The 24,866-nt window shown below is 42.3% G+C and overlaps 1 protein-coding gene across 24 annotated transcripts in view; it reads left to right on the plus strand.

Annotated features, from left to right (window-relative positions):
• Positions 1–24,866, plus strand: part of DLG2 (discs large MAGUK scaffold protein 2) — a 1,415,634-nt gene that overhangs the window by 1,109,793 nt on the left and 280,975 nt on the right. For 23 of the 24 annotated variants that reach the window (XM_064169211.1, XM_064169239.1, XM_064169248.1 and 20 more), the window contains 2 exons: positions 5,117–5,185; positions 18,852–19,008. In XM_064169211.1, the coding sequence (XP_064025281.1) occupies positions 5,117–5,185; positions 18,852–19,008 (226 nt within the window). The remainder of the gene's footprint in view (positions 1–5,116; positions 5,186–18,851; positions 19,009–24,866) is intronic. The other variant, XM_064169257.1, reaches the window with a different exon arrangement.

Here is a 24,866-nt window from a genome sequence, read left to right on the forward strand (position 1 = left end):
TGGTTTACAAAGATAGGAAATGTCAGGCCCTGCCTAAGAAGCTGGTTAAAACAAACCCATTTAAAAAGAGAGGTTGAATCTTTCTCTCTCTGTTTTGCCCCTTATTAACTTAGACTCCCATTCTCTTTTCCTTCAATCATATGGGTTATGTAAATAGTGTGTTCCCTTTGTCTCCAACTAAAACTAAACTGAATTAAGTTGAAACTGGTATTCCACAGCATGTGAGATTCATCTCTTCAGGGAAAATTCATCTTGCTTGACTGGAGTACTGAGTAGTCTATTGAAATGTTATTACTGTATATTATTAAAATTATTGAGACATTAATCCTGTACCATTTCAGAGAAAAGGTAGCATTTTCATAAGCCTAAATGTCAAACTTTGAATACTTAGATCTGTGAATGTAGAAATATGCTATTTAGCTGCATATCTCAATAGACATGCAAGTGTCTGTGTTAAGGCATTCATCATAGCATATCTCAATAGACATGCAAGTGTCTATGTTAAGGCATTCACCATGGAACATATTGGTGACAGTAAGCCAGAAGTTTAGCCTTCTTTTGTGCTACAGAAGACCTGGCACATAGAATCATAGATTCATAGACCTCTAAGATCATCTGGTTCAACCTAGCACCCAGCCCTGTCCAGTCAACTAGACCATGGCACTAAGTGCCTCAGCCAGGCTTTGCTTCAACACCTCCAGGGAAGACGACTCCACCACCTCCCTGGGCAGCCCATTCCAATGCCAATCACTCTCTCTGTGAAGAACTTCGTCCTAACATCCAGCCTGGACCTCCCCTCTCACAACTTGAGACTGTGTCCCCTTGTTCTATTGCTGGTTGCCTGGCTTGCATCTGTGCCTGGGATTGTGCCAACCCAGGTGCAGGACCTTACACTTGGCCTTGTTGAATGCCATGAGGTTGGCCTGGGCCCACCTCTCCAGCCTGTCCAGGTCCCTCTGGATGGTATCCCTGCCCTCTAGCAAGTTGACTGTGCCACACAGCTTGCTGTCATCTGCAAACTTCACTTTCAATAGTCTAGATTCTTCAACCTGTCTAGATAATGCTTTCATGCTTCTTGCCCCATCTGTAACACAGTAACCACCAAGCAGGTGTGACATGGCACAAATTCTCTAGTGTCTGAGGAGAGTGACTTGTTAGTTCTGGGTACCTTGTCCTTCTGCTAAGGTATTACACATCTAATTTGCTGAAAGGCATGAACATCCTCTTTTGGCTAAACAGGATTTTAGAAGTCCAGTTTTAGTCTGGACACAAAAAAAAACCAAGGAACTTGGTACTCCTAATCATTTCTGCAGATGCTGTTATCTTTCATTACAATTTTGTGTTTCAAAAAATCATTTTCCTTTAAAAGTTCATAAAATAACATTTTCACCAACCTTTTGTAAGTGGGAATTTGAGTGCAGCCAATATCAGGTTTAAATCTAGGCAGGTCTACGTTCACAAAGGTATTGCCAAGCAGAGATTTGCTTGAGTTTTTCTTGGGTTTTTGTGGGCTTGGGTTTTTTTGGGTTGTTCTTTCTTCTTGGATGTTTGGGGAGTTTTTTGTTGTTGTTTCAGTTTGTTGGGGGTTTTGTTGGTTGGTTGGGTTTTGTGATGTTTTGGGGTTTTTTTGGTTTGTTGGTTTGGAGGAGGTTGGTTGGTTGGTTGGTTTGGTTTGGTTTAATAAAGGCTAAGAGATTTTGTTGATTCTGTGAAGATCATGATGACAAAATCTTTGGGTTTAGTTCATCCATTGTATAAAATATTTATGAACAGTGTGATTTAACAGGTTAATAACCTTCAGGTTTTGCACAAATTAGCCTGGGTTGAGTGTTAGTCCTCAAAGATAGTTGAATTCATCAGCAAAATGCAGCTTTGCTGTGGGAGTTGAGAGCCTATTACAATCCCTTTCCTAGCCCTTTTCCTCATTTCCAGTGCAGAAGCAATAATTCATTATTCTGTCAATTACTTTGGTGAATGTATTCCAATTTCTATTTGAAACATAGTCCCATCCCAAGTGCTTGCTGTTCCATATGGTTTTGTGACCATCTTCCCTTACTAATTCTGCAGATAAATGGGAAAATATTTTTTTAGTACCTAGACACTGGTCCTACCTTTGATACTTTAATAATTTTGCTCGTTTTGAAGCTGGTCAGAGTTATACAAATAAGTTTGCTGTGGTAAAAATAGGGCAATGTTGAAATCTTTCTTGGAAAAAGAAATAAAGCCTTCAGAATGTAAGCCAGCTCCTGTAGTTGTGCTTGGATGTAGCACGGTGGCTCTGGTTGTAATAGTGTGCCACAGCTCTACTAAGGAGGAGGTGAATGGGCTGCCCAGGGAGGTGGTAGAGTCTCCATCCCTGGAGGTGTTTAAGAAAAGCCTGGCTGAGGCACTTAGTGCCATGGTCTGGTTGACTGGATAGGGCTGGGTGCTAGGTTGGACTGGATGATCTTGGAGGTCTCTTCCAACCTGATTGATTCTATGATTCTATGATCTTGAGACAAGGAGAAGTGACTTAAATGCCATCAGTCCTCAGCTTCCCTTTCCTATGACAACATTTTTTGCTGCCACCTTGCCATGCCTTATTAGCTGATATTTCCCCCCCAAAATAAGGAGCATCTGTTACAAAAATAAGAGCTGCTTGTTTAAAGTCTGTGTTGTGGCATCAGCAGCATAGCTCAGGCACAACTTTACCGTCCTCCTCTTTGAAGTAGACCTTGACATACTGTGTAGTGTAGAGGGCTGTGACAGTCATCAACCTTCTTATCTACTGGGTTCTCATTCCTTGTATCAGCTGCAGTTTTGCATCCCTTGATGCAGCTTCAAAGAATGAAGTTTCTGAGAGTCAAACTGCACAAGGAAAAGATGTGTCTCCTGTATACAGTGGGGAAGTTCAAGGAACAGACTGTTCCCTTCTCTATTAATTTGTGTGGGAAGCCAGCACAGGAGCATAAGGAGGTCTGTTTCTTTCCAGCTCTGTAGAGGGAGTGGGACAGAAGACAAGATACACACTAAACTTTATTTTTTAAATGCATAAATACTAAAAAAGGGTAGTTTAAAAATGCACATCCTAAGTCATTTGCAAGCTGCAAATTTAATGTGAAACTGGAACCAACATCATAAAATATTGCTGTGAAATGTTTGTCCAGCTCAACTGTTCTGTTCACACCATGATGCCAGACTCATGTAGAACTCAGTAGCTCTTCTGATACTGGGGATATAATTTCCTACAGACCTTCTGCAGTACTTGGGGTAAGGATGAATAGAGCACTTCACTAACATGACCTTATTGTGGCTTTTCAGTATCTGAAGGGGGCCTACAAAAAAATCTGGGAAGGGACTTTTTAGGCTACCAGGGAGTGACAGGACTAGGGGGAATGAAGCAAAGCTGGAGGTGGGGAGATTCAGACTGGATGTGAAGAGTTCATTCTTCATCATGAGAGTGGTGAGAGCCTGGAATGGGTTGCCCAGGGAGGTGGTTAGGGCCCCATCCCTGGAGGTATTTAAGGCCAGTCTGGATGAGGATCTGGACAGCCTGATCTCAGGTAGGGTGTCCCTGCCCATGGGGCTGGAACTAGATGATCCTTGTGATCCCTTCCAACCCTGACTGATTATGTGATTCTATGAACATAGAATCATAGAATCATCCAGGTTGGAAGAGACCTCCAAGATCATCCAGTCCAACCTAGCACCCAGCCCTAGCCAGTCAACTGGACCATGGCACTAAGTGCCTCAGCCAGGCTTTTCTTGAACACCTCCAGGGACGGTGACTCCACCACCTCCCTGGGCAGCCCATTCCAATGCCAATCACTCTCTCTGTGAAGAAGGACATGAAGCAAGAACCCAGTGTTTGCAACAGGAAATACCAGTAGCTCTTTTATTTGTCCTCTGGCATGCTATCGTGTCACAACTCTTATGTGCTGCACAGAAAATCATCTCTCTTCTGTCAGGCAGACAGCATTGGCCATGCTACAGGAAAAAATACATGTAAAATAGATGTGTTGCTCACTAATGTTGAATGTCTTAGCTTTTAAGGATAGTAAGATGTGTTTCTTCTGAACAAACAGCTTGAGTTGTATGCAGAGCTTGAAAACAAGACAAAATCTGCAGTTAGTAGAATCAGTGCTACAAAACTGAGCTTAAGATTTATTTTTAATGTGTACTTTGCATTATTAATACTGGACCTCACTGTGTGATGTAGCCATTTAAAGTAACCAGAAGATACACTCAGATGCTTCTGCTTTTATTATTTATCTATTTTTTAACACATTGCCTTGCATAAGGAATGCCATTTTTTATCACAGCAGTGCCTCTGACTTGAGGATGTCTTATCCATTGATATGAATAGTTATGGCAAAATACAATATTACAGTCCTGAAGTTAATCTATACAGTGTAATTTATTTGGTTTATGCAGCATTGTAACTGTTTTTTAGGTTCCTTAGTTAGGATAAGATGTGAGAAGCCATTAGACCTCAAGGTTTTCAATGCAGAATCTTTTTTCTTTCAGAGAGTTTGTGTTTTGCTGAGAAAATATCAGTTTTGGGTTTTTTTTTTTCCCCTAGATTGATAAAATTTCACATGGGAAAACAAATCAACCTGCTTAAAAATCTGATAGCAACAGTGAACATTGGCTGAAATGTGTAAAGTGACATTATGGTGGAATTATAAACAGTGCATGTCCTCTTTTCACTGAGCATTCTGCCTGAGAAACACTGATAATTAGCCTGATAACATCTTTTTTCTGTTTTACCTTCTGCTCTGAAATGAACTTTGTGTTTCATGCTTAGGGTACTTAGCAGAACAATTACCAATCTCATTTATTTTAAGTCACTGAACTATGTGCATATGCACATTAAAAAAAAATATGAGGAGAAAGATAAGGAGGAGTTAATCCTTTCCATTGTCTGCTCTTAATGAGGAATGAAACCTCATTTTAAACAAGAGATTGGAAGCTTGAGACCTTGTCTGAAGAGACAAGCATCACTGAAGTCAAAATGCTTTAGAGGTGTAAAACAGCCTGTTATTTCTGCTTTGGCATTAGCTAAACTGTTAGAGACAATAAGAGAAACTTCTATTTCTTTAACAAATGCTTTTTTTTTATTCTTCCTTGGTCACAGTCATTCCCAGCACAGCACTGCAACGCGTCCACCCACAGTGAGCTTGCAGCGGACCATTTCAGTGGAAGGGTAAGATGATTCTCTGTTGCAGCTGGCTGTAGAGCTCTCAAATGCCACTAAAGCAGATGCTGAACTACTCACATACACATAGCCCTTAAGTAGATGTGGTTTTGCATACCACAGTGGTTAAGTCTGGGAGATGAAAAAATGAATACTTCCAGATTAGTGTTGATCCTTTCCAGATATTTACACTGAAAGGTTTGGTTTTCATGGGGATGAGACTATCTGTTATGGAGATGATGTATTGACTACAATCTCTTTAATTCATTTCACTACTGTCAATATTTACATGTGTTACTTGTAAAACTGTTCGCACTAATCATAGAATCATAGAATCATAGAATCAACCATGTTGGAAGAGACCTCCAAGATCATCCAGTCCAACCTAGAACCCATCTCTATCCAGTCAACTAAACCATGGCACTAAGTACCTCATCCAGTCTCCCTGGGCAGCCCATTCCAATGCCAATCACTCTCTCTGCCAACAACTTCCTCCTAACATCCAGCCTATACTTTCCCCAGCACAACTTGAGACTCTGTCCCCTTATTCCGTTGCTAGCCTGGGAGAAGAGACCACCACCCACCTGGCTACAACATCCCTTCAGGTAGTTGTAGACAGCAGTGAGATCATCCCTGAGCCTCCTCTTCTCCAGGCTAAACACCCCCAGCTCCCTCAGCCTCTCCTCACAGGGCTGTGTTCCAGGCCCCTCACCAGCTTTGTCGCCGTTCTCTGGACACATTCCAGCACCTCAACATCTCTCTTGAATTGAGGAGCCCAGAACTGGACACAGCACTCAAGGTGTGGCCTGACCAGTGTTGAGTACAGGGCAGAATAACCTCCCTTGTCCTGCTGGCCACACTGTTCCTGATCCAGGCCAGGATGCCATTGGCTCTCTTGGCCACCTGGGCACACTGCTGGCTCATCTTCAGCTACTATCTATCAGTACCCCCAGGTCCCTTTCCTCCTGGCTGCTCTCCAGCCACTCTGTCCCCAGTCTGTAGCGCTGCTTGGGGTTGTTGTGGCCCAAGTGCAGAACCCTGCACTTGGCCTTGTTAAGTCTCATCCCATTGGCCTCTGCCTACCCATCCAGCCTGTCTAGGTCCCTCTGCAGGGCTCTCCTACCCTCCAATAGATCAACACCTGCTCCTAGCTTGGTGTCATCTGCACACTTAATGATGCTGGACTCAATCCCCTCGTCCAGATCATGAAATCATGAAAGCAACCACTGAAATCTTACTCTATTTTCTTAAGGTGTGCATGAGCTCTTTTTGACAAAGCAGTGTCCCAAACTAAAGATGAAGAAGCAGTATAGAGAACAATAATCCTGTGCTGTTTCATATCTGTGTATATTTCTGTGTTAACCATAAAAGCAGAGCTCCGACTCCTTAGTTGACTACATTTTAATGGACACAATAGGGGGAAATATGTATAATTCACAAACATAGTTAAGATTTTTGCATCTTTAAGGTACTATAAAACCTGGTGTTTAATACTGAAACATTTAGATTTTGGAGCACCAACTGGCATAGTTTATCAAAAAAAAATTGGCTTAGTTTCTTCTCTCCTAGGGAAAATGTGGAACTGTTTGAAATACTTTTAGGCATTGGTAATAATTTGTCATTAGCTGCTCTCAAGTCCTATATCAAAGCCTTTCTTTGCTTTGATAAAAGTGACCATCCAAAGTTTTCACAGAGGAAAGAAGTCATCTTGTATTTTATGTTACGACTTGAATGTGGTGCAGACAGAAAATAAAGTGGTAGATACGTGAAACAATCCACTCCTAAGTGTAGCCTGAAACGTTTTTCCCACATCTCCATTTTTTTCTCCTTTATCTGCATCTATCATCTAAGAATTTAAGGGCAGATACAGTAATTATTCACTGAAAACATGGTTGGATAATAAAATTCCTGTAGCAAATGTGCATATGGCTTAAAGGCTTAACTCATCTGGAAAGTAATTCCATATATGAAGCCCTCATTCTTGCTCAAAACAGGGCTGATCTCAAATTGGATCAAATTATTTAGGGCCTTTGTCTGGTAGGGCTGTGACCATCACTGAATGTGGAGAGTACACAAGGTCCAGGCAATCTGTCTAAATACTTAAACATCCTCATTATGGATTTCTTTCTTTTATCTCTCTAATGAACAAGGAGAGTCATAATAAATTCTGCTTTTTACCCAAATTAAATCATTAATAAATTGATGTTTGACATAAGACTGAGCTTCAAGAACGAGTTTATTCATTAAAATGGGGATTGGCATTGAAAAAAACAATTGCTTAGTTGAGATTTAAAGAAAGAAATTCCATTCTGATGTCTCTGTCTTGGTCTGTTGGACTCCATCCTTCAGCAGGTACCCTGTAGGTGTAAGCTCCTGTTCAAATTTGTAAATCAGTCTGCCTGCATGAATTTTCAGATAAACTGCAGAATCTCTACTGACCACATGGAAAACTTTCATATGAATCATTAGAGCACAGGAAATCTGTTACAGGTCTCCTGCTGCTCAGGAGGTTGAAGAATATTTGGCTTGTAATTATTACTAATCAACTTAAACTGAGTTGCATTTCATTTCACATAGGAAAGTGGGAATATTAGCCTGTTACACCACTGAGCAAAAAGAAGTCATCAGCTCATCCCTTAAATATTTTATTATGTTGAAGCTCAGTTTATTCTAATGTTTTTGTGAAGTCCATGCTGCTAAGTATGTTTACAGCTAATGCAATCTGAGGTCGAAACAAAGTTACTTCTCTCTTTTAGGACTCAGGTGTGGATCTGTTGGAAGGTAGGGGAGCCCTGCAGAGGACCTAGACAGGCTGGATGGGTAGGCAGAGGCCAAGGGGATGAGATTTAACAAGGCCAAGTGCAGGGTTCTGCACTTGTGCCACAACAACCCCAAGCAGTGCTACAGGCTGGGGACAGAGTTGCTGGAAAGCAGCCGGGCAGAAAGGGACCTGGGAGTACTGGTAGATAGTAGCTGAAGATGAGCCAGCAGTGTGCCCAGGTGGCCAAGAGAGCCAATGGCATCCTGGCCTGGATCAGGAACAGTGTGGCCAGCAGGACAAGGGAGGTTATTCTGCCCCTGTGCTCAGCACTGCTCAGGCCACACCTTGAGTGCTGTGTCCAGTTCTGGTCCCCTCAATTCAAGAGAGATGTTGAGGTGCTGGAATGTGTCCAGAGAAGGGCAACAAAGCTGGTGAGGGGCCTGGAACACAGCCCTGTGAGGAGAGGCTGAGGGAGCTGGGGGTGTTCAGCCTGGAGAAGAGGAGGCTCAGAGCTGACCTCATTGCTGTCTACAACTACCTGAAGGGAGGCTGTAGCCAGGTGGGGGTTGGTCTCTTCTGCCAGGCAACCAGCAATAGAACAAGGGGACAGAGTCTCAAGTTGTGCTGGGGGAGATCTAGGCTGGATGTTAGGAGGAAGTTGTTGGCAGAGAGAGTGATTGGCATTGGAATGGACTGCCCAGGGAGATGGTGGAGTCACCATCCCTGGAGGTGTTGAAGCAAAGACTGGATGAGGCATTTAGTGCCATGGTCTGGTTTACTGGCTAGGGCTGGGTGCTAGGTTGGACTGGCTGATCTTGGAGGTCTCTTTCAACTTGATACTATGATCAGTGGAGTCCTGTGTTTAGGTGACTCATGATCATACCATGTTTGGGATGCACTTTATAAACACCTGCTTTACCTGCAAACCCTCCCTGACACACGCTTAGATTAGAGGTGGCCTGCATGCCAGCTCTGTCTGTCTGACTGTGTAGTCACACAGGACCTCTGAAGTAATATAATTATTTGGTCCTACGAAGGAGAAACTAAGTATGGGAGAGTTAAAGTAAGGCAGGGGGAACTGCATTTGCTGGCATTTATTTCTTTCCACTCTGGTGCATGTGTGAACATTGAGAGCTGTCTGAAATAGATTGTTCAAAAGCTTATTTTTCTTTCATCTAGATAATGCTTTCATACACAAAAACTTTTCTTTTTTCTTTTCCTTTTCCCTTTCTCTTTTTTTCTGATCTTCTCCCTTTATTTTTCTTTTCTTTTTCCTTTTCCCTTTCTTGTTTTTCCCCTTTTCCTTTTATTTTTCTTTTTCTTTTTTCTTTTCCTTTTTTTAATCTTTTCCCATGATTTTTCTTTTCTGTTTCTTTTCTGTTCCTATTCTTTTTTTTCCTCATCTTTTCCCTTTATTTTCCCTTTCTTTTTCTTTTATTTTTTTCCTTTTCTTTTTCCTTTTCTTTTCCTTTTCTTTTCCTTTTCTTTTTTTTTCTTATCTTTCCCTTTTATTTTCTTTCTCTTTTCTGTTCTTTTTCTTTTTTCTTATCTTTTCCCTTTATCTTCCCTTTATTTTCCTTTTCTTTTCCTTTCCTTTTCTTTTCCTTTTCCTTTTCTTTTAATTTTCTTTTCCCTTTCTTTTTCCTTTTTCTTTCTTTTCCTTTTCTTTCCTCTTTCTTTCCCCTTTCTTTTTCTTTCCCCTTTCTTCTTCTTTCCCCTTTCTTCTTCTTTCCCCTTTCTTCTTCTTTCCCCTTTCTTTTTCTTTCCCCTTTCTTTTTCTTTCCCCTTTCTTTTTCTTTCCCCTTTCTTTTTCTTTCCCCTTTCTTTTTCTTTCCCCTTTCTTTTTCTTTCCCCTTTCTTTTTCTTTCCCCTTTCTTTTTCTTTTCCTTTTCTTTTCCCTTTCTTTTTCTTTACACTTTCTTTTTCTTTCCCCTTTCTTTTTCTTTCCCCTTTCTTTTTCTTTTCCTTTTCTTTTCATTTTATTTTACTTTTATTTTTCTTTTCCTTTTCTTTTCCCTTTCTTTTTCTTTTCTTTTTTTTTTTTTGATGGCTTTTGTGGACTCCATGAATAGCACAAAAAAACCCAACACCTAAAACTTAGAAGCAAGGTGAAATAAGTAAAGATGTCTTTAAAGATTATATTTTCTTTACAGTCGAGCAATATGTTCTTTATAGTGTACATGATGTGAACTGATTGCTAAGTGCATTAAAGCCTGAACTTCACAGGTGTTTGATGTCATTGTTAGTGAGGTCTAATTAGTAACTTCCCTAATGGTTTATTTGCATGGCTTCAAAACAAGAAAACTATAATGTTTCCACTTGAAATGATTGTTGATTTGAGTTTCTTTGGGGGGGAGTTAATGGTTTTAATGAATAGCTTTAATTGTAAATATTCAAAATAGGAAAAGTACTGGATGAAAACTAAACTCTGTCATCTGAAAGTTCCTACGGTACTGTTGCATGAAGCTATAATGTTAGTGGTGTTTGATAGCATTCTCTCTGCAGTTGACATTCAGATTAAATTGTGTTTTGCATGCTGCCAGCCATCTCTTCTGCTGAGCTGCTTAGGAACTGGGATTTCAGCTTGGTCAGAGGGTTTTCAAGGGAATTTTATATGACTTTATAAACATGGCTGAGTATCTCAAATCTATTAACATATTTATATATACAGAAACAACATTTGAACCATTACTAAGGGTAAAAAAGGTTTATTCTGAACAGGGCAGACACTGCAGACTGCTTTGTGTTTCCAAAGTGTCCTGTGTAAAATGTAAGAAGGTTTACTCTGAACAGGGAAGACACTGCAGACTGCTTTGTGTTTCAAAAATGTCTTGTGTAAAGTAATTTTGGATGCTTGCTACTAACAGACTGTGTATTGATATTTTGAAACATGACTTAGAGGCACTGCTAGTTGTAGGTATTCTCTTAGCCTTTGAACACTCCCTGTCTCCTGATAGCACAATGTCGTTGCCTGTCACCATTTCCATCACATCAAGCTTTGTTTACAAACTCAAATGCTAGAGTATTCATGGTAAAGAAAGCCATCAAATGCTCTGAGCAATAGTTTGTAGAAAAGTGGTTTCAATATAGAAGCAATAGTTCAAAATGCAAGATGCAAAGCAACCTTTCCAGTATGGAGTTGCCTGGATTGGGTGTCGTAAATGGAACAGAGATGTAGTTCTCAAGGTTTGTTTTTATTATTAGCGTGTAGTTAATACACCTCCTGGATCAGGGAAGAGACACAAGTGCTTATGTGAGACAAAGTAGAAATTCACAGTATCACAGTATCATCAGGGTTGGAAGAGACCTCACAGATCATCAAGTCCAACCCTTTACCACAGAGCTCAAGGCTAGACCATGGCACCAAGTGCCACCTCCAATCCTGCCTTGAACAGCTCCAGGGACGGCGACTCCACCACCTCCCCGGGCAGCCCATTCCAGTGTCCAATGACTCTCTCAGTGAAGAACTTTCTCCTCACCTCAAGCCTAAATTTCCCCTGGTGCAGCCTGAGGCTGTGTCCTCTCGTTCTGGTGCTGGCCACCTGTGAGAAGAGAGCAACCTCCCCCTGGCCACAACCACCCCTCAGGTAGTTGTAGACAGCAATAAGGTCACCCCTGAGCCTCCTCTTCTCCAGGCTAACCAATCCCAGCTCCCTCAGCCTCTCCTCGTAGGGCTGTGCTCAAGGCCTCTCCCCAGCCTCGTCGCCCTTCTCTGGACATGCTCAAGCATCTCAATGTCCCTCCTAAACTGGGGGGCCCAGAACTGAACACAGTACTCAAGGTGTGGTCTAACCAGTACAGAGTACAGGGGCAGAATGACCTCCCTGCTCCTGTTGACCACACCATTCCTGATGCAGGCCAGGATGCCACTGGCTCTCTTGGCCACCTGGACACACTGCTGGCTCATGTTCAGATGGGTATCAGTCAGCACCCCCAGATCCCTCTCTGTTTGGCTGCTCTCCAGCCACTCTGACCCCAGCCTGTATCTCTGCATGGGGTTGCTGTGGCCAAAGTGCAGCACCTGGCACTTGGAGCTATTGAACCCCTTCCCATTAACAAACATACTGGAATAATTGTTTCCCTTTCAAAATTAAGGAGCATATTAGCTGTCCTACATTGTCACTCCAGAGAGCAATGAGCTTTTTCAAATCTAAGAGACATGCTTCTGTGCATATAAAGTACATTTTAAGGTGTCATGGCAAAAACATGAACCAGTTTTTTAAATAAGAGTTTATTCCTGTATGCCAATTCCACCTTGCTATCTGCAAGCAGGAAACATCGCCTGGTGTGCAGGCTTTAATTCCTCTACAAAAGACAAAATGAAAGACTGTTAAAAGTCTAGATGGGTTCCCAGAAAACAAATAAAGTATAAGCCAGTGCACTCATGCATGCATCAGTCAGATTGAAGCCTGGCTCCCATTAGGTTTTCTCATATTAAATATATCTCAAAGTTTGTGACAAGTTAGACATGATGTCTGCAAAATAAATGCATTAAAAATGTAGCCAGTATTAAAGTTAGGATAAAGTATTGCTTCTACAGTTACTGCCAATGTTTAATCAGCAAGGAATGCCAAGGAAACCACAGTCAAATACGCAGATAGAACACTTGTTTCAAGCAGAATGGGTAACTATAGTAAGCAGGATTGTATTTTGCTATGTGACAGAATGAATTAACATCTCACTCAAGGCTGAATGTTTAGATGGTAGTAGTGAAATGAAATAATGGTGCACTCATCAAGTACATGTAATTAAAATGAACACTGCACATGATCAAGACATTGTCACAGTTTAAGAAGGCAGATTCACCCCTCTGGACTGTGTCACTCAATGTGACAGCAAGAAATAGGAGGGAATTTTCCTTATTTGTGTTCTTTTCAATCATAATTTAAACTCACAAATCAGGGATCAGATGTCAGTGGGTCAGGTGCAACACTGTTGTGTTCAGTCAGCATGTCCTAGGCTCTGAGATGGTAAAGGGCTGGGGGATGGGAAAAGGAAAAGTCTGCCAGCTTCTGCCACTGCCAGATCATGGTGTTTTGGAAACCTCACAACAAAGGCAGATCAGAGAGAGGGCTGGGGAGGAAGGCAGGGCTAGTGCTGTTTCACATCACAATGGAAAGATTTTTGCCAAGCCTAAGAGGGCAATAGCAAAGCAAAAAATAATAGCCAAGATGCTACAGAGATGATGTTGCCTGGAACACAAACCCTATGAGGAGAGGCTGAGGGAGCTGGGGTTGTTTAGCCTGGAGAAGAGGAGGCTCAGGGCAGAGCTCATTGCTGTCTACAACTACCTGAAGAGAGGCTGTAGCCAGGTGGAGGTTGATCTCTTCTGCCAGGCACCCAGCAACAGAACAAGGGGACACAGTCTCAAGTTGTGCTGGGGGAGGTCTAGGCTGGATGTCAGGAGGAAGTTCTTGCCAGAGAGAGTGATTGGCATTGGAATGGGCTGCCCAGGGAGGTGGTGGAGGCACCATCCCTGGAAGTGTTTAAGAAAAGCCTGGCTGGGGCACTTAGTACCATGGTCTGGTTGACTGGATAGGGCTGGGGGATAGATTTGACTGGATGATCTTGGAGGTCTCTTCCAACTTCGTTGGTTCTATTCTATTCTAAGGCAATAGGTCACAGCACTACAGATGGATTTCTCTCTAAACTGGTGAAGCAGAGTTGTAAACCCTATAAATTTAAATAAGCCAAATAAGTTTGATTTTGCCTGAACTTCAAAGCCTTTTTAAAAGGTGTGTGTGCATATTCCCTGCCTTCTGCCACGCTAAGATTTCATCTTGTATGATTCACCACCCTTTAAAACATCATGCACACTGGTACACTCACTGTCTATCCTAGCTTTCTGTCTTAAAATGCTATGGAGAATGCTCAGTCTTACTGTATCACCTTTTTTTAAGGGCCTTCTGGTTTGAATACCTTTTTGGCTCTCAGAAATAAATGTGCAGTTACTTATCAGAATTTTTTGAAGCATGAGAAGAAAACTACAGGTATTGTACTGGAAAAAAAGTGGCTTAAATAGCCAACTGACTCTAAGTGGGAGTAGCTCAGTGCTCACACAGTGATTTTTCACAAGCCAAACACCACACTGCTCAAGAGTGCTTTAATCCTGTGGATTACTATTTTTTTGTCCTTGATGTATGACTAATGTGTGACTTTAACCAATGAATGCAATGTCTCCCTACTTCAATTTTTCCTCCTGCTATTTATTACTTTAAGTAGCTTGAATGGTTTGTTTCTTGCGTTATATGTGTGTAGTGTTTTGTGCAGAGGGTGTGGGTTCTTAGCTGGAGACTGGGTGCTACCCTAATGCAGGCAGGAGGATAAATGAGCATTCCTCTGGGCTCTCTCTGGTGTGCATTACTGTAACAGCAAATGAGCATGTGCATGCATGGATGGCTGATTTCAGTAGCCTTTATCAAGCAAACAGCATCAACACAAAACCTGCATCCAGAGTAAGATCAAAGTCATAATTCAAAATCCCTGCTGATTTGGGATTCCTCACTGATTGTACATTACTGAAAGAGTCTCTAAGGTCTGATTTTTGAAAGTGCCTAACTTGCTTAAAATTTCTGTAGATGCTGCAAAAAAAAATAACATAAAATCGTTTCAATGCCCCAATTTCATAGATGGTGCAAAAGAACCAGAAAGATGGAGCTGTCAGTGTGAGATGAATACTAAAACTGACTGTTCTTCATGTAGCCAGCAGCACAAAATAAGCAAATTAAAATTGGATTTTCTTCCAGTTAGTTATTATAAGAATTACCTGTTTGCAGAAAGCTCTTTTCCTTCATTTATCAGTCCAGTTTCTTAATCTCCTAAATTAAATCTATAATTACTATGGATTCACAATCTTTAGAATGCTCACATTTATTCTCTTGCCATTTTTTCTTGTTGTAAATAAATGAAATGATCAAAACAAATATGCAGTACAGATATCCTAGCTACAAAACATTTAGATCTATGTTCAAGATAATGGACAGACAAAACAAACATGAACCAAAAGAAAGTGGTTCAGGGGAGGAGCAATGCCTCATTTTTTGATGTATCTTGTTTAATCCCATGTTTATGACAGGGTTATTGTCTTAAGTGTTAAAGTTTTACCTGCTGTGATGTATTACTACTTACTGGTTTCAAATATTAATTTGATAATATTTTGCTCTTACATCAGGCCTGCAGCTTATGCTTTACAGAATCTAATCTGATCTCCCTGCAGCAAGTTACCAAGTCCATCCAAATTGATTCTCCTATTGATTTCTGAGCCTGTAAATTTGTGTGGATTGCAGCACTTTATTTGCTTCTTTGCTTCTGGCTTTATTATAGTTAATCTTCCTTTCTTCTTTCTTTACATTTCTAATTCCTGCTCTGTTCTCCTTTACACTGTCAATCCTGTTCTCCTTTACACTGTCTCACTTTATCCTGTTCTCTTTTACACTCTCTCCCTTTATCCTGCTGTTTTTTTTGGTGGGTTTGTTGGTTGTGGTTTTTATTTTTCCCTTCTGCTGCCTTCTGTCAGTCCAGGAATGTTTTCATCTCACACTCCTTTCTAATTTCTGCTTGATTTCCCCTGCTGCTCTTCTGTGTTTGTGTTTGGTACAAAGCTGCAGGAGGGCATAAACCACGCACAGAGAGAATGAAAGTGCTGGTATGCTTTGTTAGCACCTAGAAACTTACCCCCAGCCATATTTATTACAGAAGAAATTGTAAATGGGATAAGTAGTTAAAGGTGGAGGCAGAAATGGGCGTTTCAGAAACACTGGGTGTCAGGCTGTTCTTTCTCCTGGGTGGCTCCAGATTGCCACCTATTGTCCTCCAAATGAAACTGAACGTTGAAAACAAGGTCCCTGCAATTACCTATGCCTGGCTTGCTGTCTTCTGCAGAGAACTGCAGAGATGTGCTCAGCGCATTCACTGCAAGAGAACATCACTTCATGTTCCAGTTACCTTCCTTTCACGTTTTCCTTCCCACCACCATATCTTTTACTCCATGACCTCCTTTACAGAATTTATCTGCATTCTTTCATGTGCATTGGAGTTACACTCCTAAAGAATTTTAGTAGAGATGGAGTTTTCCCTAATGTTACTTCCCAAATATTCAAGGAGAGTTGGAACACTTTTTCTTAGGTCTTCTTAACCATCATATTTAAATTATTGAGTATGAACTTTTATGCCAGGTAAATATATAACATCTTGATGGTCAGCTATATCACAGAACCATAGAATCAGTCAGGGTTGGGATCACAGAATCAGACAGGTTGGAAGGGACCACAAGGATCATCCAGTTCCAACCCCTCTGCCATGGGCAGGGACACCCTACCCTAGATCAGGCTGCCCACAGCCTCATCCAGCCTGGCCTTAAACACCTTCAGGGGCTTCAACCACCTCCCTGGGCAAGCCCTTCCAGCCTCTCACCACTCTCATGCTGAAGAATGAAATCCTCACATCCAGCCTGAATCTACCCACCTCCAGCTTTGCTCCATTCCCCCTAGTCCTGTCACTCTCTGATATCCTGAACTTGTGGTCCCTTCCAACCCTGACTGATTCTATGATTCTAAGACTTCCTCTAGTTTTTGCAGTACAGCCATGGCTGAAGGTTATTTCTATGAGGATGACAACACCACTTATGTATTCCAAATCCACCTTTCAGGTTTTGCAGGGTGCTCAGCTATGAAGGGAATATGAAGATATGTCACGGTTGGTCAGTCTCTATACAGTCAAATTTCAGTCATGACCAAAATTACCTGACTAAGCTGAAAAGCAGGAGCCAAACCCCGTTGTGTTCTAATCACAGCTTCTGACATTTCCCAGTTATTGTTTGAGCTTCCTCTGAACACAGTCACCCAAGAGCAGAATGTGAATTTTGCTGTCAAAAGGCCAAAGCTACAAAAGAGCACTGACAGCCTTTTGGGCATAAATCTGCTGACTTGATGAGAGACAGGGATTAATAACTGGGCCAATTTTTTGTTGAGCTCCACAGCTTACTATTCAGTGGATACCCAGTTGTATTGACCTAGTTTTGCCCATAGCCCTGGCTTTCAACTTTATGATCCAAGCTGCCTGTCATATGTGGAAATATGAACAAGAGCTCCTCTGATTTCTCAGCAGCAGAGCTTGGAAATGTTTTTGGCTTTACTGCCACTTTTTCCTCAATATTGAGGTAAATAACAATGTCAGTAGCTCAGCTCTGGCAAAGTATTTTTGATGGGTAAGACTCAAAGATGACAAGTGTCATAGTATCTTTTTGTGGATGAGGAAATCGAAGCTGGAAGAACAAATGACTTGCCAAGATCACTCAGCAGTGCATGGGCTAAGCAGGGAGAGGAATCCATGCTTCCAGCTTGCTGTCCTAGTTCTGCTTCAACCCCCAGGCCACGCTTCCTAATTAAAATCCTGGTCAGACTTAGATCTGGATTACATTCTGTCTAACATACACATGCTTGAGAAGGTGCTGAAATAGTTGCTGCAAAGCAAACCAACAGAAACAAAGCAAAACCAAATTCCCTTTATTTTCTGATTGGTTAAAAATCAAGGGCATGCAAGGCATATGGACACTACGTATTCTTGTCACAAGCTGCACATTTGAAAGGCTTTCTGACTGTACTATGGTAAGAACAATGATAAAATGGAGTCCTACTTGGAGCAGGACTAACACTTTGACTGAAGGTTACAATCACCATTAAAACATTACAATAAGTTTGCTTGTGGTTTTGCTTTCAGAAGAAATAAAGTTCAGTGTCAGATAGTTGAGATGTTGCTTAAAGGTTGCTGGGGATACAGTCTGAACAACACTGGGCAAAGATGAGCAAACACTCACTGATTTCAGAATTATCATGTAAAAATGGTCTCCGTGCATACAGCTGTAAGAATTAACATTAAATAAGACATCCCTGGTTTAATCTCCTCTCTCTCTCTCTCTCTTTTCTTGTCTTTGGGCTGCCCAGGGAGGTGGTGGAGGCACCGTCCCTGGGGGTCTTCAAGAAAAGACTGGATGAGGCACTTAGTGCCATGGTCTAGTTGATTGGTTAGGGCTGGGTGCTAGGTTGGACTGGATGATCTTGGAGGTCTCTTCCAACCTGGTTGATTCTATGATTCTATGATTCTATGAAATGAAATAACTGATCATATGATGTAGGAGTGTTATATAGTACACAGGAAATCCTAGAATCATAGAATCAGGCAGGATTGGAAGGGACCACAAGGATCATCTAATAATCACAGTATCACCAAGGTTGGAAGAGACCTCATAGATCATCAAGTCCAACCCTTTACCACAGAGCTCAAGGCTAGATCATGGCACCAAGTGCCACGTCCATAATGTGAAACTGATTTTTTTTCATGAGATTTTGCTCTCTTGGCTTGACCTGTCAGGATCAAATATACTTGTCATTGCTTTACCTAGAGTTTTGAAATTGTCCTTTGTTCGTTTGGCCATCCTGATCTAGGGTAGGGTGTCCCTGCCCTTGGCAAGGGGTGGGAACTAGATGATCATTGTGGTCTCTTCCAACTCTGACTGATTCTATGACTCTATGATTCATTTGTTTAAAAAGGAGACTAGAACTAGGAAAAAAAATGATTATTTATGTATACATTATTGCTACAAATGACATTATGATATGCAGTCAGTTTTCTCTTTTCATCAATCTATCACTTATCTTAGTGAGGATTATTCCAGTGGGCTGAGATTTATAGAGGTGTTTGGATTCAGCCACAAGTGGGGAGAAAAAGTAATGAACACTGGTTAATTCCAGTCTTGTCTGTTCTCCAGTTAACAGATTTATCTCACGTGTTAAATGGTTTCTTTAGGCCACAACAGACCACTGTGTCCTAAGGAAAATAGAGTATGCTTAAGATGCCTTGAGAGATGTGTACAGACAGGGTTGAATGGATAAACATTATCATTTTGTTTCTATACAGAGAGCCTCGAAAAATCATCCTGCACAAGGGCTCCACAGGACTTGGTTTTAACATTGTGGGAGGAGAAGATGGGGAAGGCATTTTCGTGTCTTTCATCCTAGCAGGCGGGCCTGCCGACCTCAGCGGAGAACTGCAGCGAGGAGATCAAATTTTGTCTGTAAGTACTTACGTTGGGCTTTACTGGCCAACTACTTCAATTTGTTCTTTGACTATGCTGCAAGGGATACACAGAGAAGTCTTTTTGGTTTCCACATTGTGAAATCTCATCTGGAAACAGTTTGTCACCTAATACTCTGTTTATTTACTCTTGGGTTTTATAGCGCTTGTTAATGGTGATAGTTGCACTTAGCTCAGGCGGAGATGCTTCCTTGCTTAATGCTGTCTGTAGTATGGTGTTAAGGGCACCAGATAAAGATGTGATGGTTTGGGTGTTACTCGCCCCCCCACACTTGTGAAAATCAACCAGACTAGACTCAGCTGAGCTGGAAGTTAAGGAATGAAGCTGTATATTAGCACAATATACAAGCAGGTATTTACAATATATACAGCTATAGACAGAAATATGCAAGTTAAAAAAGTAATACAGAAACACAACAGCCCTCCTAGAAATCAGAGTCCCCAGGAGGGGCTCTCAACCACCCTTCCACCCCTCTGCCTTATCCCAGACTTTGCCTTACATTCAAGATGAGTTTGGAGACTCAGCAAGGGGGATTAGGAAGCAGACAGACAGATTAGTTACACAGAGAGCAGGTTAGAGAGAGAAGGGAGGCAGCCAAAGCTAGAGAACAGCTCTGTTATGTATGTTTGTGTTCTTGTTTTTATTCATCTCAGCAAGCCTATGAGTGAAGCAGACATCACCATTGTTTCCTTTTCACAGCCTATAATATAATTCCTCTCACTGAAATATCCCAGCTAGGCTCAAACGAGCACAGTGGGTTTGAATTTGGGTTATGCCGGGGTTGGGCAGAACCGAATAGTCTGAGAAAATAAGGAGAGTAAGCAGGATTGAGTAACTGAACTGATAAGGAGGCACAGCTGCAGAGGGGTGGCCTTGGGAGGCTAGCAGAGAAGCTGAAGGAGTTCTGAGCTGCGAGGAGGGCAGGCTGGTCAGCCCTGGGAACAAGCAGTGTTGTGGCTAAGCTGCTGCAAAGGGGGATTAAGGGGGGTAGTTGGTCAGGTCTGCCTCTGTGTGTGTGGACAGACCATCTCTGCCTGTGTAAGCCTATCAGAAGTACAAGCCCCTGTACCAAACTCCACGACATAAGCACCACACTTAGCTTCAATAAATGGATTGATCACCTATGTACCATATTGGTATGAGCTCGTGTCTTCCCGCTCCCGCATGGCCTAAGTGAGGCCAGCTCAACAGGGTTAGAAGTGAATTGTAATGAGGCTGATAGAAAAAATATTAGTTTATTAAATACATAAAGAAAAAAAACCCAAATTTATTTACATACACAGATTCTATTATGCAGTTGGTAAAACTAATTCTGCAGAATGGGCTGCCCAGGGAGGTGCTGGAGTTGCCATCCCTGGAGGTGTTGAAGAAAAGCCTGGGTGAGGCACTTAGTGCTATGGTCTAGTTAATTGGGCAGGACTGGGTGCTAGGTTGAACTGAATGATCTTAGAGGTCTCTTCTAACCTGCTTGATTCTATGATTCTCTATATATAATCAGATTAAATTTAAGTGATTTAGGAAAGGTTTCAGAAAGTGTTTATAACTGGAGAGTCTTGCAGCACAAACTGCTGCTTAAAGATGAAGCATAAACTTTCACAAACTTCAGAAAAGAGTTACTCACTGGTTAGAGTCTCGATATTTGTCATCCAAAACTACATGCTGCAATCCAAAAGCATAAACAAGGGAAAATATAATCCCAGCCACGTGGTGGCCTTCCACATGGTGATGGTGCAGCGGGGTTTTGCTGCTTGGTTAGCTCAGATTGAGAATGTTGTCATAGGAAATCCAAGGATACAAAAGCAAGTCCTCCGTGGCTCTCAGGAGGTCATTGGAGTGGTCAGTCACCTGGGCAAAGCAGGATCCAGGTTTGCAGGCTGGAACAGTCCAGTTGGGTGCTGTGCATAGCAAGGAGTCAGCCCTCGGGCTGGAGCGGCATGCTGGCAGGTCCCAGGGTCACAACTCTTTGCTGGGCCATTGCCTAGACTCGGCCAGAGTCAAACAGACTCAGGCTCAGCTGAGCTCAGGTGGGCAGCTGTATGCCCTCGTGGGGCAAGCCATTTCAGTCCCTCAGCTCTGTGTGGGAGACAGGCAGGGTCAGGGCTGCCAGTCGTAGGGGAGGCAAGTCCCCAGGTACATGTGGTGCAAAGGGACATGGGACACAAAGGCGCACAAGGCGAATGGGTAGCAAACGAAACAACAGCAGCAGCAAACAAATAACTTTGGTAGGTTTTTAAGCATTTTGATGAGTGTCTTTGACCAACAGCAATGGACAATAACACCCCTAGAACCAATCCCAAGTTATCTCTCAAAAAAAGGGAGATTTAACCACCAAAAAACGGGAGATTTAACCACCACAGAGGAGCTCTTTAAACTGATCATAACTCAAGTGGTAACACTGGCAAGAAATTTCTACACTAGAAATTGGCCTCAAACTGCCTCAGTAGAACCATAGGGTTGTTTTGGATGGAAAAGCCCTCTGAGAGCATTGAGTCCAACCAGCAACCCAACCCCACCATGGCCACCAAACCCTGTCCCCAAGTGCCATGGCCATAGCTTTCTGCAACGCCTCCAGCCATGGGCGCTCCACCAGCAGATGCCTTGCATCTGTGACCTGTGCTTACCAAAACCAAAGCAGGCTGCAAAACAAGGCCAAATATGGTGTCTGTGATAGACTGAGAGGCACCAAGGCTTTAGTCTACTCTCCTGTGCTTCTTCCACCTGGGAAGAAGAGAGGGGGGGGTGCCAAGATGGGTATTCAGGTAGGTGTTCAGGACATGTCATGGATATGTATTCTAGGTATAATTTGGACCTTCCACCACAAATGGCAACACCACAGAGAGGATCTTAATACAGTGCAGACATCAGCATCTCCTAGTTTAGCTCATCATCCAGTTTTGTTTTGCCCAAAATGTGTTACTGAGTTTCAAGATACTTCTCAATTTCACCTTCTCTTTGAGAAGGCATCGTAGGATGAAACTATCTGAACTGGAGGTGCCATCTAGTGTGCATTTGATGTCTTAGCAAACAGCCAAGTACAAGATTATTTAGGTTATGTAAATTATCTCTGTGCCTCTAATGGATTTGATGATCACTTTGAAATTTGTTTTCAAATTTTAGAGGATAAAAAGACTTTGCAGTCTGAGGTTGTATTTTGCAGTCTGAGGTGATATTTTATAGACTTTAGATGAAAATACTTTGCAGGCTGAGGTTATGTTTTCCAGTCTGAGGCTATATTTTATAGACTTTAGGTAAAAGACTTTGCAGTTCTATGTTTTTCTTTCATCTATCTATTGACAGAGTACATTTGAAAGCCAGCTCATTTATGTTTTACGCTCTGTCAAGTAATTGAATATTTGAATGAAACAATCTGAATGTAAAAAATTTTGAATGACAGTGAAAGCCTTGAAAATGTAGTTAAATATTCATTCACAATATACCCCTTTAGAGAAAAAAGAAACTATCCCAAGTTCTGCAGGAGAGTAGAATCATAGAATCATAGAGTCAACCAGGTTGGAAGAGACCTCCAAGATCAGCCAGTCCAACCTAGCACCCATTAAGTGCCTCATCCAGGCTTTTCTTGAACACCTCCAGGGATGTTGACTCCACCACCTCCCTGGGCAGCCCATTCCAATGCCAATCACTCTCTCTGCCAACAACTTCCTCCTAACATCCAGCCTAGACCTCCCCTGGCACAACTTGAGACTGTGTCCCCTTGTTCTGTTGCTGGTTACCTGGGAGAAGAGACCAACCCCCACCTGGCTACAGCCTCCCTTCAGGTAGTTGTAGACAGCAATGAGATCATCCCTGAGCCTCCTCTTCTCCAGGCTGCACACCCCCAGCTCCCTCAGCCTCTCCTCATAGGGTTTGTGTTCCAAGCCCCTCACCAGCTTTGTTACCCTTCTCTGGACACATTCCAGTACCTCAACATCTCTCTTGAATTGAGGGGCCCACAACTGAACACAGGACTCAAGGTGTGGCCTGAGCAGTGTTGAGTACAAGGGAAGAATAACCTCCCTTGTCCTACTGGCCACACTGTTCTTGATCCAGACCTGGATGCCATTGGCTCTCCTGCCCACCTGGGCACACTGCTGCTCATCTTCAGCTACTATCCACCATTATCCCCAGGTCCCTTTCTGCCTGGCTGCTCTCCAGCCACTCTGTCCCCAGTCTGTAGTGCTGCTTGGGGTTGTTGTGGCCCAAGTGCAGAACCCTGCACTTGGCCTTGTTCAATCTCATCCCATCGGCCTCTGCCCACCCATCCAGCCTGTCCAGGCCCCTCTGCAGGGCTCTCCTACCTTCCAGCAGATCAACACCTGCTCCTAGCTTGGTGTCATCTGCAAACTTACTGATACAGTTGTGGCTGTTGCTTGCAAAGTACATACATAGCCTTAACAATAAGAGATGAAACAGGAATTACACATCCCAAATGAGTGATGGACCCACTAGGTCGCAGTGTCACACTCGGTCCCACTGTTGTGCTTTCTGTGCCTGACTCTTCCATCCTTAGATGCACTTTGGGGTGGAAGGTGGCTGGAAGCTGGATTATTTTTGGCATAGTTACGTGTCCCTTTCCTGGTCAATGTTTAAATCCCTTTATAGGGAAGCTGGAACTGGGTTTTCATTGTGCATTGCTTGGGAGTTTCTTGTCCTGTTGATGAAAAGTGAATTTACCTTCCACCTGTCGAAGTTTTGATGTGGAAAGTTGGCTGGGGCTGCTTTGCTATACACTGAAAATCTGGCTTGTTAGCAGCAAAGTGGTGCAGTAACCTGAAGTTGTGAGTACTGTAACATCATATTTTATTTGGACATATTCCTTGAAAATATAATAACTGAAACTGAGAAAGTGCAAGTAAAGGATGTTTAGGTTTCTTAAAGAGCTGCCTGGGTAGAAAGTTTGTAATAAAAAGAAATAAAACTGAATCAGACTCTTATAAGCCTACTGATACAAAGAGATGAGGAAGAAAAATATCTGTGCCAAGAAGAATATAGATGAGAAACCCAAAGAACAGAAATTGGAATCTCTTCAGGACAATTGTGCAATTTATTTTTCTTGGGCTAGATGCACAAAAATAAGGCTGATTGAAAGAACAGAGCCCTTCAGAGTCTACTGTAGTCAGAAATCCAGCATCTCAGGCACAAATTTAAAAGTCTGTTTTCCTTCATTTTTAAGTGGGAATATGTTTAGCACCAGGGCTGATTGTTTTACTTTGCTTTTCATCTGTTGGAGTCGCCGTCCCTGGGGCAGTTCAAGGCAAGGTTGGACGTGGCACTTGGTGCCATGGTCTAGCCTTGAGCTCTGTGGTAAAGGATTGGGCTTGATGATCTATGAGGTCTCTTCCAACCCTGATGATACTGTGATACTGTGATAATGTTGTCCATGCATTCTCATTAAAGTTACCAGTGTTGCTGCAACATTTAGTTGTCATGCAAGATTAGTTTATTTGTTCATTGAGCAGAGAGGGATGGAAATTATTACTAAATTAGACTGTGCATATGTCCCCAGGCAATCCCCAAGTAAAGCAGTGCTGACATATTTAGTCACAAACAGCTATTAAGAAACTATTTTTCCACATTAAAATGAAACTAATTTAATGCACATACTTTTAGACCTAGTTAATCTTAGATCATCGACTGGTGAAGGGTCCCAGGTACCTTAATTTCACAGTATCACAGTATCACCAAGGTTGGAAGAGACCTCACAGATCATCAAGTCCAACCCTTTACCACAGAGCTCAAGGCCAGACCATGGCACCAAGTGCCACGTCCAATCCTGCCTTGAACAGCTCCAGGGACGGCGACTCCACCACCTCCCCGGGCAGCCCATTCCAGTGCCCAAT

Source organism: Pogoniulus pusillus, chromosome 3, assembly GCF_015220805.1.
Source record: "Pogoniulus pusillus isolate bPogPus1 chromosome 3, bPogPus1.pri, whole genome shotgun sequence".
In the NCBI taxonomy this organism is placed as follows: domain Eukaryota; kingdom Metazoa; phylum Chordata; class Aves; order Piciformes; family Lybiidae; genus Pogoniulus; species Pogoniulus pusillus.